The 17,810-nt window shown below is 40.6% G+C and overlaps 1 protein-coding gene across 6 annotated transcripts in view; it reads right to left on the reverse strand.

Annotated features, from left to right (window-relative positions):
* LOC5574448 (fat-like cadherin-related tumor suppressor homolog) overlaps positions 1-17,810 on the reverse strand; it is a 364,780-nt gene that overhangs the window by 178,135 nt on the left and 168,835 nt on the right. For all 6 annotated transcript variants that reach the window (XM_021848929.1, XM_021848928.1, XM_021848927.1 and 3 more), the window contains exon 6: positions 11,706-11,861. In XM_021848929.1, the coding sequence (XP_021704621.1) occupies positions 11,706-11,861 (156 nt within the window). The remainder of the gene's footprint in view (positions 1-11,705; positions 11,862-17,810) is intronic.

Raw genomic sequence — 17,810 nt, forward strand, 5'->3', positions numbered from 1 at the left:
GTCGCGCGTCGGTCTAGTAAGTGAAAAAGTGGCGTGATCGAGGAGTTCGGTTGGAGTAAGTAAAAAAGTGCCGCGATCGGTTAGTTCTGTTTGATCTTTCGACCTTGATGCTTGCTTTTGCCGGAGCGAGCGACAAGGGCAGAATCAAACATGTCGCGCGTCGGTCTCGTAAGTGAAAAAGTGGCGTGATCGGGAAGTTCGGTTGGAGTAAGTGAAAAAGTGCCGCGATCGGTTAGTTCTGTTTGATCTTTCGACCTTGACGCTTGCTTTTGCCGGAGCGAGCGACGAGGGCAGGATCAAACATGTCGCGCGTCGGTCTCGTAAGTGAAAAAGTGGCGTGATCGGGAAGTTCGGTTGGAGTGAGTGAAAAAGTGCCGCGATCGGTTAGTTCTGTTTGATCTTTCGACCTTGACGCTTGCTTTTGCCGGAGCGAGCGACGAGGGCAGGATCAAACATGTCGCGCGTCGGTCTCGTAAGTGAAAAAGTGGCGTGATCGGGAAGTTCGGTTGGAGTGAGTGAAAAAGTGCCGCGATCGGTTAGTTCTGTTTGATCTTTCGACCTTGATGCTTGCTTTTGCCGGAGCGAGCGACGAGGGCAGGATCAAACATGTCGCGCGTCGGTCTAGTAAGTGAAAAAGTGGCGTGATCGGGGAGTTCGGTTGGAGTAAGTGAAAAAGTGCCGCGATCGGTTAGTTCTGTTTGATCTTTCGACCTTGACGCTTGCTTTTGCCGGAGCGAGCGACGAGGGCAGGATCAAACATGTCGCGCGTCGGTCTCGTAAGTGAAAAAGTGGCGTGATCGGGGAGTTCGGTTGGAGTAAGTTAAAAAGTGCCGCGATCGGTTCGTTCTTTTTGATCTTTCGACGACCTTGACGCTTGCTCCTGGGCAGTGCGTCAAGAAAGCCCGAGCTGTCGTCCGTGTTTTTTTTTCGAGTCGCGCGCCTTTTTTTTTCTTTTTTTTTTTTTTTTTTTTTTTTTTTTTTTTTTTTTTTTTTTTTTTTTTTTTTTTTTTTTTTTTTCTGGGTGCTAGCCGAGCAAACGAGTGAAGCTGAAAATGGATTGTGGCCGCTCAGTCAAGGATAACGGATCAATTGGTGAGCTCGTTTCATGCTACTATTTCTAATCTATAAAATATGTATGACTGCACATTTAATCGTTACAATGGTGGGATGTAAATATGATGTTTCAACAAACTATGGATGGTTCGTCACTGTGAGTGTCGACACAAACTCTGATTCATGATTTATTTATGTTTAACATTTTTTTTTTTTTTCAGAACACCCCTTATATACCTTTATTTTTGTAATTAAAAAAACTTTGAATGGTTCGACACTACAAGTGTAGACTTGCGAAAGGTCCACTTTATTCAACAAACTTTGGATGGTTCGCCACTGTAAGTGTCGGCATAAGAATAAGAGTGTTCTATGATGTCCCAACCAATTGAGTCTTTTGTTTCTTTTCAAATGAGTAAAATATAATAACACATGCTTTCGTACTGACAGCTGTAGGAATGTTACATTTAGGTATTTGTTCAACAAACTTTGAATGGTTCGTCACCTCAAGTGTCGGCATAATTTTCCTCTACATAGAAATTATATGAACAATTATATTTACGTATAAGCATGTATATATCTCACAAATCATTGTTTATCATGGTCTAATCGCTTATCAAAGTGAATCCTTTGACCCAACGATCCTCCCCATTAACAAACATCCCTCCCAGTAACCTTTGTGGAGATGCAGAGGCAAACACGGTCTCCAAATAGCAAAGGTTACACACTAACATTCCTTCCCTCAATCCCACCTGACTGCAAGGACGTGGCCGGCGCCGTTATTGACCTTGTATAAATAGAGGCACTGAATTATGCACACTGAAGAAGATTATGGCCTATCCCAGCTGAACTTCTAGTTGATTCTTTGTGCATTTTCACTGACTTCGGTCAATCACGGAATAGCAACCATTGATATGTGTAGTCAGTCTAAGCTAAGCTAAGCTAAGATACGGACACTTTTTTAAAGTTTCAAGCAAAAATTTATCGGTTTTTGAAGTTTGCTCGGCAAATTTTGCATAAACCCGTTTCGCAATAGGACGTTTAGCATAAGATTGGAAGACCGATTTCACGTTCAGTAGCGTAGCTAGGGGATTGCGGTGGATGCAATCCGCGCCGGGCCCCAGTTCATAGGGGACCCGAAATCATGGTGAATATTTTTCATAGCGCAAGAAATTGAGTTTTTAACAAACTAAAATATATATATATATAGGACTAAATTGGTAATATGCAGGGGCCCCTGTGGCAGTTATGTAGGGTTCATTTAAACCGTATGGAACAGTAATTTTTGACAGAGCATTATGTCATACTTTATCCGGCGGCACCAACTTGAGCTTGGGGAGAACTGCTTTAGAAACATTTCTATTGAGGGCCAAAAAAACAAGCCGGTCGTCAAGCCTTTTATAAAATGAATGTTTGTACCGTAAAAAAGGGTAACTTTGACAGTTTTTTCGAAGAAAACTTGAATATTTATGCATGCTGCTTCAAATAATTATAATTTATATTTTTAAAACAAGTACTGGCATCCTAACTATCGATTTCAGTTGATAGATTGCCAAAAGGTTTATTCTGAATGGATATATAATTTTTCATATAATCGAAAGTCGGTTTTCTGTTTTTGGGTAACTTTGATAATGGAATACACATCGAACAAAATTGAATCAATTACGGGACATTTATAGGGCGTTGCATACCTCTAGGCGTTTAACGTTATATGGAAATTTCTGACTTCGATTACAAAAATGGAAATTTCTTACTTAGATTACAAAAATGGCCCCAGTTTGTAAAAATGGTTTTCGCTGAGATTTGAGACCGAATTCATGTTATACTACAACTACAATGTCGAACTCAATATGACTTCATCAAATAGTGATCATAGAACAGATTGTTTGTGAGCGTTTCAAAAATGCTAAAATCATACAAATTTTGAATATTTGCATAAAAATCCTCAAATGTACTTGATTTCAACGAAAATAGCTTGGACATGAAGTGTCATACTAATACTCTTTACTTTTGCATTCGTTTTGCTTAACTGATTAACAGAAACTTTGTTATTTCGTTTAGTTTGTTGTGGGTCTCGCACTATCAAAGTTACACGCATTATCAAAGTTACCCCGTTTTACGGTACTCCAAAGATTACTACGCGACTATTCCATAGGTTAACAAATTGAAAATGAAAAAGCTTCTGGAAGACATCATGAAAAAGCTTCTGGAATTCTAGAGCTTTCTTCAGGAATACATACAAACACTCGTCTAGGGATCCATCCAGAAATTGTTATAAAGATTGCAAATAACAAGATTTTTTTTTTAATTTGCTACATAAAATAGAATATTTTGAAAAAAAAAAATGGGATTTCCCAGAAATTCTTACAGGATTTCTTAGAAAGCTTTTTTCAGTTTTTTTAATAATTACCATCTCATTTTAATAACTCAATCAATTTTCCTGCAGTGATAGTTCCGAAAAATTATGCATCAGTTAGGGGAAAAGCACCAATTTTCGACCCAGCACTAATTTTCGACCCATTCATACGATTTTGGCCTACTTTGTATGAAAATCCGAAAATTGGCACAGAATTCTTGTGGGTCGAAAATTAGTGCTTTTCCCCTATTCTAGGCTGGAAAAAAAAATCGTGTTAAAAAATTTTTCGAGATAGAAAAAAAAAACATTCTTGAGAAGACTTGTTATTTTTATCAGCATTATTTGTGTCATTTTTGTACCACTTATTAAGGAATTACCCCACAGAATATCACGGGAATTGTACCACAAATTCTACCAAATTTTTCACAAAATCTTTTACAAATTCTTCCAGTTCAAACATTTCTTGGATAAATTAATTAACTCACTACGCGTGGTAAAGATGGACAAATTATGGGTGAAATTGTGAAAAAAAAATCCACGTGCTCGGCTGGGATTTGAGCCCAGGACTCTTGTATGCTAGACTAAGCTACCGAGCCACTTGGTGACCCAATAACTGAGTTGGTTACAAGGTTTAGAATTCAAATCCCTACAGACCACGCGGACCCCTTTCATAACCCATATCCATCCATCTCATGTTCCTACACACGCGGAAGGAGCGAGTGCGATTTGTTTAGTGTTGAAACTGTTTGCCTATCGTACCTACATCGCTTCCACAACAACTGCATTGTGGAAGAGTAAAGATGTGGGAAGGCTATCAACGTGTCGTTCTCACTCAAGTGACGACGTGACTACTACAAAGAGGCAGTAACACTCTAATATAAATTGACACTTATATTGAGGGTTGACACTTATGAAAGGGGTCCGCGTGGTCTGTAGGGATTTGAATTCTAAAACTTGTAACCAACTCAGTTATTGGGTTATTGACTCCGCATTGGGACCCGAAAGCCCTAGCCACGCCACTGTTCACGTCAACTTATCTTTGATAGCACCCTCTCAGACTAACATGAAATTTTGTCGCCATTTCAAGCAACTTTGTATATTTAGTTTTTTTTTTTATTTATCAAGACTATGGTTTCGAAAGTGTTGATGGATTTTCATAAAACCCCCACAGGATTCCCAAAAGACTCTCACAATTCCAGCAGTATTTCTAAAGCTGTCGCAGAAAGTTCTCAGAGAATTCCCATATGAACAAGGATTCTTACATGATTCCCAAAGTACTTCTAGGGGATTCTCTCAGGAATACTATTTATGTCACAAGATTTCCCAAGCTCACAACGGATCCTCTCAGAATTTCCAAAGAACTTTCATAATAATTCCAACTTTTCCGTAAGATTTGCAATGTATTTTCAAACTATGTGCTCACTATTTCCGCAGTACTTGCACAACATTTGCATAGTATTTCAACATTACTCTGACAGGATTTCCACAGTTTTGCTTCTGAAAGCCCTAGATTCTCACAGAAATCCTAGGATGTCACAAGACCATTCCCAAAAGAATGCCAGAATCCTCACTGGAATACCAGAATCCTGTACTAGATCTTCTTCTTCTTCTTTCTGGCGTTACGTCCCCACTGGGACAGAGCCTGCTTCTCAGCTTAGTGTTCTTATGAGCACTTCCACAGTTATTAACTGAGAGCTTACTATGCCAATGACCATTTTTGCATGCGTATATCGTGTGGCAGGTACGAAGATACTCTATGCCCTGGGAAGTCGAGAAAATTTCCAACCCGAAAAGATCCTCGACTGGTGGGATTCGAACCCACGACCCTCAGCTTAGTCTTGCTGAATAGCTGCGCGTTTACCGCTACGGCTATCTGGGCCCCCGTACTAGATTACTAATACTAATACAAGATTCCTCATTAAAAACCCTGAGTCCACACTGTAATACCAGGATCCTCACTTAAATCCAAAGATCCAAACTGCAAACTAAAAATCCCCACTGGTATCCCAATATCTACATTGAAATCTTAGAATCAATAGCAGAAATTCTAAGATCCACACCAGAATCCCAGGATTCACATTGGAAACCAATGACCTATGTTCCAATCCCAGGATCTACACTTAATTAGCAAGATTCATTCTGGAATTCCAAAGTCTTACAGGAATCTCAAAATTCTCATTAAAATTTCAGGTTTCATACTGCACGTTACAATCCAAGAATCTTAACTGGAGTACGAAGATTCACACTTGAATTCCAAGATCCACATTGACACCCTACGACCCACACAACAGTCCCAGGACCCACATTGAACTGCAACAAACCACACTGGAATCCCAATATCTTCAATAGAAGCCTAGGATCCACTATGCAGTAAGCTAATCCACATTAGGATCCTAGGATCCACACTGAAACATCTAGATCAACCTGGATTTCCAGCACTCGCACTGGAATCCCAGAATTCATGCTAGATTCCCAGAATCCATATTGGATTCCCAGGATCCATACTGAAATCCCTGGATTCACAGTAGAATTCAAATATCCACACTAAAACTCTTGAATCTAGACTGACACATCTGGATTCACATTCCCAGGATCGACACTAGATTCCCAGAAATTACACTGGAATTCCACTATGCATACTAGATTCCCAGAACCTATATTGGATTCCCAGGATCCATATTGAATTCCCAGGATTCACAATGGAATACAACTGGAATCTTTACACTTTCTACACTTGAATCCTAGGATCCGCACTGAAATACCAAAATCCACATTGGAAACATAGAATCCACAGCCTCCCGGGATCTATACTGAAGTCCTAATATCCACACAGCAACCGCAAAACCTCTACTGGAAACCCAGAAACCATACTGGAATCCATGGATTCATACTGGAATTCAAGGATCCAGGCTGGAAATTCTAAATCCCCATTGGTAACCCAATGTTCACACTGAAATCCTAGGGTCCACACCAGAAATCTTATAATCCACACTGGAATCCATGGATTATTCTCGGAAACCAAGGTCCTATGTTCCACACTGGAATCCCAAGGTCTACACTGTATTCTCAAGATCCACACCGGAAATCCAGGATCTAAGCTGGAGTTTCACCATACACACTGGGATCTAAGGATGCACACAGAAGTCCCAGATTGAGCAATGAATTTCCAGGATCCACATTAGAAACCCAGAACCCGCACTGGAAACCCAGGATCCATATTGGAATTTAAGGATCCACAGTGGAATCTCAGGATCCATATAACTAAGCTACAATCTTAAAATCTACACTGTAACGCCAGGATCCATACTGTAACACCAGGATTCACATTTGAACAACCAGAATCCACACTGGAAACCTTTGGCTTCCTCAGATCAATATTGAAATTCTAGGATCCACAATGGAATCCTAGAATCCACGCTGGTATCAACACTGAAATGCCTGGATCTACATTGAAATCTTAGAATCCGGACTGAAATTTAAGATTACACACTGGTATCCCTGCATCACACAATATCGGTGTCACTTCCCGACTTTATCAAGGGATCCGATTTTGACTGATAAAGGGGCGAGCCTGCGGAGAGTGTACCCACCACACCCTTCGAAGGGTTTAAAAAGCGGAACCTTTCAATTAGAATCCTTTCCTGTGATCAAGTTAGGAATGACAACTGTAAAAAAAACGAATACTTTATCACTTCTCGATAGTGACAAAGTAGTACGACATGCACTATACAAAGGACACGGAATATACTACAATAGATCAAATATTGGTCGCAGCGGTTTATGTTCCGAACAGAAAAAAAAAAATCCCTGCATCTACACTAGGATCCCAACAACAACACTGTAACCCCAGGATCCATACTAGAATACCAGGGTTTACTCTGGAACACGAGGATCAACACTAGAATACCAGAATACACACTGGAATACCAGAATACATACTGGAATCTTAGGACTCACGCTGAAATCCGAGGATCCACACTGGAATTCCACGATCAACGCCACAATCTTAAGGTCCATACTGGAACCCTAGGATCCTCACTGGATTCCCAGCATTCACACTGGAATCCCAGAATCAACACTGGATTCCCATGATCCATACTGGGCACGGTAAATGGCTGGGCATGGCGTACCTTTCGTACCTCGCGTACCTGCAGTACTAAAAAAGACCCCTTTTTGTGTTACTTAGCCTCTTGCACACCAACTCCTATCCCTACCTCCTCGTGGTACTGGCCCGGGTACGAGTAACCTTAGGGAAGATCGGGTAACCAACCCTGGTGAGAACTTTGGTCGTATGCTGACAGAGAAGGAGGGGTTTGCTTTTGCTTCTGCAAACCTGGAGCGCCTGCACTCCATGTTAGGAGCGGCTCACAACAGCGTCTCTTCCCCATGTCAGGGGCGGTTGATCATCGTCCGAGTACCAGAGAAAGACTCCAAAATAAACTGTGCACTTTGGCCCTCCGAACATTTAGGAGGAATGGTTCTCCAGAAATCTAGGGGGTTGGTGTCAGGCCCTGGAAGCCAACCGTAAAAAATCAAGCAACAAATAATTAACGATAGAATACGAACCGGGACAATCGGCGAAGACCACAGCGACGTAAGGGCACTAGCGATTGGAAGCTTGTTACGTGGAACTGTAAATCTCTCAACTTCATCGGGAGCACACGTATACTCGCCGACGTACTGAAAGAACGCGGATTCGGCATCGTAGCGCTGCAGGAAGTGTGTTGGAAGGGATCAATGGTGCGAACGTTTAGAGGTAACCATACCATCTACCAGTGCTGCGGCAACACACAAGAGCTGAGGACAGCTGTTATAGTCGTGGGTGATATGCAAAAGCGCGTGATCGAGTGGTGGCCGATCAATGAAAAAATGTGCAAGTTGATGCTCAAAGGCCGGTTCTTCAACGTCAGCATAATCAACGTGCACATCCTTCTCTCCGGAAGCACTAATGGTGATAAAGACGGTTTTTACGCGCAGCTCGAACGCGAATATGACAGCTACCCAAGCCACAACATCAAAATCTTTATAGGAGATCTAAACGCTCAGGTTGCCGTCAGTGTTAGGAGTTCAGACCGACTATTGGGCAGCGCCCACCGGTTGACGAACGAAAACGGCTTACGACTTATTGATTTCGCCGCCTCCAAGAATATGGCCATTCGTTGCAGCTACTTTCAGCACAGCCTTCCATACGTATACACCTGGAGATCACCACATCAGAGAGAATCACAAATCGACCACGTTCTGATTGGTGAACAGCACTTTCCAACATTATCGACTTCAGGATCTATCGTGGCGCTAACTGTTCGCACACAGAGCGAATGTTTGTGAATATGTTAACAGTCATCACCTTATCGCCTTATACCCTACGCCCTATACACGCACTATCCACCCGAACGGCAATGATTATGTATTGGCTAGCAGCTGTTGAGCGACGTGCGGCGGCTAACCACACCAGCAGATGCGACGACCAACATCACCCGGACTGAGCGTGGAGGGAGATGCGAGTCACGCGACGAACATGTAGGAACATTTTTTGCTAAGTTCCACCGACCAATGACAACAAGGCTTGCGCTGATTGATGAGTGGCGAATCAAGGAATAATATATAAGTAAATGAGTTTGTTCGTGGATCATCAGTTTTCATTAAGCCATCAGTGAATAAACATCGGTAAAAGTAAAGTGAAAATTCTCGTTTCTCTTGGACAGCCGAAACAAAAATAGCCTTTTTGAAGGCTTCGAATTGTTTGGAAATTATTCACCGAGTCGAGCTATCGTCTCTGCTGTTCCCGCTGGCGCTCTTTTTCAGAGGAAGGAGTTCCGTCCGTCAAGTGTCCGTGTTCGGAAACTAACATCGACTCTGACCACTATCTAGTGATGGTTGAACTGCGCCCAAAGCTCTTCGTCGTTAACAACGTACGGTACCAACGGCCGCCCCGGTATGCCCTAAGCGGCTTAAGCAACCGGATATCGCAGCTGCATACGCGCAGTACCTTGAAGCTGTATTACCGGAAGAGGGTAATCTGGATGAAGCCTCTCTTGAGGACTGCTGAAGAACAGTGAAAATAGTCATCAACAATGCAGCTGAGGGCAACGACGGAACGGTTGGTTCGATGAGGAATGTAGGCAGACTCTGGTGGAGGAGAATGCAGCGCAAGCAGTCATGTTGCAGCAAGGGACCCGACAGAACGTGGAACGTTATAGATGGAAACAGCAACAGCAGACCCACCTCTTTCGGGAGAAAAAAATCAGCCTTGAGGAGATGGAGTGCGAGGAGATGGAACAGCTGTACCGGTCAAAAGAATCACGTAAGTTCTATCAGAAGCTCAACACATCCCACAACGGCTTCGTGCCGCGAGCCGAGATGTGCAGGGATAAGGATGGGAGCATTTTGACGGACGAGCGTTAGGTGATCGAAAGGTGGAAGCAGCACTTCAACGAACACCTGAATGGCGCTGAGAGCACAGGCAATGAAGGACGGTGCAACTGAGGAAATACCTTCATCAGTACTGCGGGAGATGAAAACCAATCTGCCCACGCTTAGAAAGGAGGTCAAGGTTGCCATTCACCAGCTCAAGAACAATATTTTTTTTTCTGTTCGGATGCGCCACTGCGACCAGTATTTAGATCTATTGTGACATTACCCGTATCCTTAGTGTATAGTGCATGTCGCATTACTCCATTTCCATTGATAGGTAATGAAGCATCGATTTCTGTACAGTTCTTGTTTTGATTCCTCAGATATTGATAAAAATCGACTATGATGAAAAGATCCCGCTATTTACACCCTTCATAGAAATTTACATCTCAGCGAAGGCGCGCCCCTTAGCAAACATAATCGATTAAATTTCTGAGAAACCAAATCGGTACTACTGATATTTGACCATGCAACGGAACTCTAGTCCCATCCTTGTTTCGCTTTTAGTTTAGTCCCAGAAAAATACTAGAAAAAAGGGGCTTTATGCTAGCAGCAAAACCGAATCAAGCTAGAAAATTTGTTTAGTAATCAGAATTCACGCGAGTCCTTGAATTACCAGTACTTACAGTCCTTGTTGAGTTAATACTCATGATTGTTATCCTGGCTTCAAGTGTAGTCTCGGGACTGACCAACTCCGAGTCTTTAACCATCTGCTAGGTAAAATAGATTAATTTTCAGAAACTGTTGCCAGTAGCAAGGACTTTGTACCGCGAATCCTTGAATTACCAGAACATATTACCCTAACCCGACAAACAAGATGAGACTAGGGTTCAAATGGTAGATCTTACCCCGTAACGCACCACGAAAAGGTGATCTACCCGCGTTACGGGTGAAGAACAATATAGCTGCTGGTAAGAATGGTATCGGAGCTGAACTCATAAAGATGGGCCCGGAGAGTCTGGCCATTTGTCTCCATCGGCTGATAGGCACAATCTGGGAAATAGATTTCGCCAGATTGTTATTACTTGGGTACATCTTCATAAAAGTTCTACTTGTTCCTGTATGAAATAGTCGTATGCGATACGAACATTATGCAAAACGTCTTTATATAAACCCCCCTTATGCTAAACGTCTCTTTGCAAAATGGGTCAACCCCCGTTTGAAGTTAAACTTGTGCCACCAAGACCTTCCACGAACCATGTCACTGCAAATCGGTCTTCACCGGGGCGTCTCCCGTTACGTGTACGGAGACATTAAAATTCGGTGCGGAAAACCGTCGCGTACAAAACATTGTGGCGAGGAAGGACGGATTAGCACCTGCGGTGAAATTAATTTCGCCACGTGTGTCGGTATGTGAGTCGTCTTTTTCTGACGGTACAGTGAGTGTGGGAGTGAATTGGAATGAAGGTATGTTGCTACCTGATGGACGTGTGATGAAGGTGTACTCCGTTTGGTCGAAATGAGTGATGCTCTGTATGTAGGTAAGTGAGGGTTCGTCGAAAACCTCGCTTGCTTGTGGAAGATGACAAGGATGATTTCGTGCACAGTAGATGAAGAAATCAAAAAGGTTGCGATACGAGCTTTTAACGTGGGTGTACGACATGTACTTAGTGGAGTTGGTGAGCTGAGAGACAGGCCTGGGGAGAGAGAGTGCGCGAGACTACAAACATTTGCGATAATTATAATGTTCTTAGTCGACTCGTACTCTCTCTTCTGTGGGAAGGTTTGTCATGATAGGCATGCCAATTAAATAAACCATGTAACGATAATTTGATTGTGTGTGAAAATAAGATGTGATATAAAAATCAGCAGGCAATAACAATCGATGGAACAACGAATGAATAGACGGCACTGGTTATAGAATCAAAAGGATTGAAACGCTTACCTGAAACAGTGATTGATCTGGCTTGGCATTGGCAGGGATTTGCACTTTGTACAGCTTTTGGTCGAACTCCGGAGAATGGTCGTTAACGTCTTCAACCTGTACAACGACTCGGGTGGTGGAAGACAGCTGAGGGGCACCATTGTCCATCACCAGAACCTGAAATTAAGTAAAACAAAGCTCGTATTAGTCAAGCCGTCAAATTTTTTTGAAAGGTTTAATATGCTGCAAACTTAAGGCCTTTCCTGGCCATAAGCCTTCTTCTTGGTATTACGTCCTCACAGTAACAAACTCAGCTTTGTGTTCAATGAGCATTTCCACAGCACATGTATTTGTACATCGTGTGGTCCTTAGTAAAGTCAAATAAATTTCCATAACGAAAAAATCCTGGACCGGCCAGAAATTTAACCCAGACACCTTCAACATGGCTTTGCTTTGTAGCCGCAGACTCTAACCATTCGGCTAAAAAAAGCCCCTAGCTTTCAAATGATTCCACATCCTTATTTCCATTTGAACGAAGAAAACAATTCATTAAATCCGAATCGAATCGATTTCAAAGTTGACCCGAATTATTGACAATTCAAATGCAAACCATGTATGACCCATCCCGTCAGAAACAATACCATGTAGAGTTTAACCACCCATCACAATGCGTTCAATTTTCGACGAACTGCACCTCTGCGACCCCCGCTCAAACATTTTTCCGTATCCGGTTCGTTCGGGAAAATTAATTTTTGCGTTGGCATACAATTAATTCCAGCTCATTTATTTTAACCGATCATCAGCCAGCTGAAACCGGGAACAGAGCCCACGCACTGGGAATCGGAATAAGGTACCGTGGGGGAAGTGTAGCAGTGGGGTAAGTGGATCATTCGTCCGTAATAAGAATAAATACTTTAATATTCCGAATGTTTTCACACCTTTGTTTCATTTTAGGTTATATTCTCACGTACACACTGATACTACTGCAATACTGATACTACACGTGCACTAACACAAGCAAACTTGTTGACTGCAAAAATCAATTCATTTTAAAGTTGTTTTCTGTCGATAAAAAATCCATTGTATCTCTGCCCAAAATCTAATACTATTAGTTTTTTCAACACATGGTGAACATTTCAGTTCTAATTGTATGAATCACAATGAAAAAAATGTGATTTTTGTAAATAAATACAGATATATTGGTCATGGTACACTTACCCGCACTTTTTAATGGGATGGGGTAAGTGGATCAACTATTGTTATCAAATATTGGCAGACTACTTACGCGGATTTGAATAAGCGTTAGTGTCATAAAGTGTTGTTTTCCTTTTACATTTTTCATTCCTAGCTTGAATTTGCCAAATTGACCTGAGAAAATTTCAATTAATCCACCTAAAAGTGTTGTACAGTCTTTCTAGTACAAACAAATGAAAATTGAAAAATTCAAACAACATTTTTCTTGGTTTTTCTAAGCTGAAATGCAAAAGAGAAAAATATACAAATTCTCCGCCTGAAAGCATATTATCGTACGTTTTCTGACCATATCGATTGTTTTAGACAGATGATGTAAATATTTCCATAAATAGAATAAAAAGATTTCAGTATGTTAAACAAAAGTAAATGTAATTAATATTTTTAAACTACGACTGTCTTTCGAAAACATCGTTAGGAATAATCCTCAATTCTTTTGTATAACTCAGGTGTATAAAATGGATGAATTTTCTCCAAAATATTCTAGTTTCAGTGTTTGTTTTTGTTCGAATAAGTGTAAACTAATGAACAAATATTTTTCATAATATTTTGATAAAATAAAGATTTTTTTTATTTTAAAGCTATCAAAATATATAACATAGCACGTATGACAAGAATGACAGTAATATTATTCATACTATACATGATTACATCACATTTGTTTTAAGAATAGAGTTTTTTTTATAGGTGATCCACTTACCCCACCATGGTGGGACAAGTGGATCATTTGCGCAAATTTTCAAGTCCGTCATGCTCAATAGATAACAATCAGAAAAATCAAAATTATTGACGATTTGAAGTATAACAGTCCCTCATTTGTCATGCACTGAAAAAAGTTTGAATTACATTATTAACGTTAGCTGTACATAACAATGAAGTTGACTATTGATTTTTCTGTATCCACTTACCCCACGGTACCTTAATCGAATCCTGTTTTTGTTTGTTGAAGAACAACTGATTTTGATTTTTACATGACCGGGCGTAACCCACACAGCGGAAGAAAGCAGCAGTTGATTGGTGCGTAATTGGGACAAGTGGGTCGTGGAAATTCTGGGGGGGTTTGTGCTAGCTTGGCGAGGTGCAGGTTTTTGGCTGTAGTACTTTGCTCTGGGCAATTGGATAAAAACCCAGCACACTTTGGAATACGATTGGGTCAGTTAGCACCAAGTGAACATCAGCTTGTGTCCCACTTGGTATGTAATGGCAGTAAAAAGAAGAACGGGTCATGTAAATCCGAGAAAAATGCTGCGATTAACTGAAGTCCGGATAATCATCACGCCTGGCATGTACGCTGCGGTGACCTATTGGTGTGGCCTGGTGTGCTGTAAGGCAGAGAAACAGCACAGCTCAAATTGATCGTGAGAGATTAATTATTTTGATTCAGTGCGTTCCATCGATTTAATATTTTTTTAAATATCTGAGCAGGTTGAAAGTAGAGAGCACCAATATATGGTAACACAATCATAATGCTCTTTAAGGTGATTATAGAAGGAAGCCACACCTCAAATTTTCAAGAGCACAAGACTTGAGAACCAAACAGCGCCCCGCGTTGAAAATTTATCCCATTGCTCACCACCAACAAACAAGCAATTTGATTGGTTTTAAACGCGAACTGTTGTCAGATTCTCCAGTCTTGTGCTCTTGAAAATTCAAAGTTTGGCTTCGTTTCATAATCACCTTAAAAACGCCTGGGTTCGTTCGCTTATTATAAATCCTAGAATTTCCCCCTTCATATAAGCTCCTTTACATCTCTCATGGCCTTTTTCGCACTCGGAAGAAATCTGCAACCAGGCATCAACAAAAATAATTCAGGAGTTGTCATTTGTAATCCCTAAAACATAAAACTTGGTCTCGGGTTCAAGCTCGATCAAAGCAAGCGAAGAAAAATATCACATTTGTATCGGTCCATGATCGGTAATGTTTTGCAAATTATCACCTAAGACATTATAACAAGCTTGGAGAAAGTTTTAAACAATCGGAACTGTAAAGGATTTGTCACTTTGTGGATAAAATAGAAAAAAAAAACAAGCTGAAACATCTGAAAACGAACATTCGTGCTAGGAGAAGTTTTCAGTGAACTCTACGAGTGGCACTTCATTAAAATTACACATTATGCATTAAGGGTCAAAAATGGTTTAAAACGCTCACAAAAATCCATTTTTGAACCGATTTTCGACATTTTTTGTAAGTATGTTTTGTGGTTGCTATCGACTGTGATGACTTATTTCTTTCTGGGTTTTATCGGCTCTACCAGTCTTTGAACAGCTTAAACGATTTTTGCTTCAACTTTTTGACGTTTCGGCATAAATTTCGCCATCTTCAGGGGGTTTATAAACGCCGGAAAGTTGAATCAAAACCCGTTTTAGCAGTTTGAAGACAGGTAGAGGCGATAAAACCCAGAAATAAATTTGTAAGTATGGTAATTCTGGACACAAGAGATAGTCAGAAGTTCATACGCATGTACACTACCTGTCATAATTAGATTTGGCAGGATTTGATCGAATAATTCGCATAATAATAATAATAATTACGGTAGAGTGTGATGTGAACATTTTTGACAATTATGTAGTTCCATCATGCGACAGCTCAGAAGTCATTCTCCTGAAATATTTCAGGAATTTCTCCAGATATTGCTTCGGCGTATCATCAGATATTCCTCCAGAAACTTCTCCAGAAGAAGTCCAGGAAGAGTCAAACATTTGTCTAGAAATTCTTTCGAAGATTCCTTCATGGATTTTACCAGAAATCCCTCTAAGATGATCTCTATCATAATCCCTACAGCAATTTTCCCAGGGATTTCACCAGATTATCCTCCGAGAATTTCTCCAAGAAGAATTTTCGATCGCTTCCAAATTTCTTAAATTGGCTTCACCCAGGAATTCTGCCACCCCAGGACTTCCTCCAAGGATCACTCCAGATATTGCTAAAATATTTTTATATGGATTCCCCTACAGATTTCGCGAGGAGGATACTTTCTTAATGAGTTTCTGCATGAATGCCTACAAAGATTCCTCCAAAGACTCCTTCACTAAAATGTTTTCTGGGAATACTTTAGAAATTTCTCTTCCAGGAATGGATCTCCAAAAAATCCTTCAGGCTTTTCTCCAAGATTTCTCCGAGGAATGCCTTCAAAGGTTCCCATGGATTCATATACGGATGCAATCAGAAATTACCTTAAGAACTCCTCCAGGGTTCCTCCGTGACTTTTTCCCAAAATTCATCAAGTCTTCTCTTGAAGCTGTGGAACGTCCCTTTCAGTTTACGTTTGTTATCCAAGATTTTACGAACACAACAAATGAAATAACCACCATCAAATTTGATTATTATGTACATAATACTATTTCTAACCTTCTGAGAATGAAAAACAAAACTTTGGCATGTAATTTTGATGTGAAACCGCTACAATTGCGTTCAACAGTGGCGTACCTAGAGTTTTCCCGGGCCCGGTGCGGAGACAAATTTGGGGGGCCCCGAAAAATAAATATGCACACCGCGGCATCGTAAAAATAAGCTACATTATTAGATAGAGTAGATGTGTGTCAAACTACTAGGGGATGAGCACCAATTTTGGACCTAGCACTAGTTTTTGACAAATTCATACAATTTTGCCTACTTTGTATGAAAATCCGAAAAATGGCACAGATTTCATCTAGCATAGCATAGCATAGCATAGACTGACTGTACATGTCAATGGTTGCTACTCCGTGATTGATCGGAATTGGTAAGAATTGCACTACGATCCAAATGAATAAGGGATGAGAGTTTCCGCTTACTCTCGAAGTGTAATTTTAGCAGATCTTATATTATTGATCAATAACGGCGCCGGCCAAGTCCTTACTGTCAGTTGGGATGGGTAAGGAATGTTAGGGTGTAATGATTGTTGCTTCTAGAGACCGAGAATACCTCTGCATCTCCACAATCACCACGGGAAGGGTGTTTGGGAGTCTCCTTTGGTCGGTGATGCAATCCATGGACAAGGGGGAAATATACGACTTATATTTAAAGCTAGTTTTGTATTCTTGTCTCGAGAAGTTTTTGGTAGAAGATAAAAAAAAAATACGCCAACATCTATAATATCGAACAATTCAAAATAAGTTTTTATTAATAGCGAAAACTGAGAATTACATGTATATATTTTAAATCATATGAAACAAGAATAATGCCGTCACTTGTAGTGACGAACCATACATAGTTTGTTTGAAAATAAAATATGAGTATTACTGTGCATTTTTGTCCCGAGATGGTAGAAGTTATAAAAAAAAAGTCAACATTCACAATGTCGAACAATTCAATAGATATTTTTAATAATGTCAAAAAGAGAATAATATGTGTATATTGAAATTGTATAAAACAAGCATAATGCCGACACTGATAGTGACGAATCATACAAAGTTTGTTTTAATATTACACAAAAGTTACTCTTTCAAGAAAAAATGTGTTATCATAAGCATGAAACGAACTCACCAGTTGGTAATCCATCCTCGACTGAACATAAATATATCAGTGCGAACAGAAAAACTTCTTGGCGTCCCGAAAACAAACAGTCTTGCTTGGGCTTTCCCAAATACCTCCCCAGCAAGACGCGCGTAAACAAGGAAAAAAGAAGTTCTCCGGTAACGAAAACACGCGCGAAACCGAGAACAAAACCTATCCGACGACGCAACAACGAACCATCCTGCTTGGGCTTCACGAAGCACTACCCAGCAAGACCGAAAAATGGCACAGATTTCTTCTAGGTCGAAAATTAGTGCTTTTTTTCCCCTAATGCAGTGACTCTGTGTTGAAAAATCTAAACTTAATTAAAATAAATATGTCTAATTGTACCGAACTCGCATATCCCTTCAATATTTTTTCTAAAACTTTCTAGCCAAAGCA

This window comes from Aedes aegypti, chromosome 3 (assembly GCF_002204515.2).
Source record: "Aedes aegypti strain LVP_AGWG chromosome 3, AaegL5.0 Primary Assembly, whole genome shotgun sequence".
NCBI lineage: Eukaryota > Metazoa > Arthropoda > Insecta > Diptera > Culicidae > Aedes > Aedes aegypti.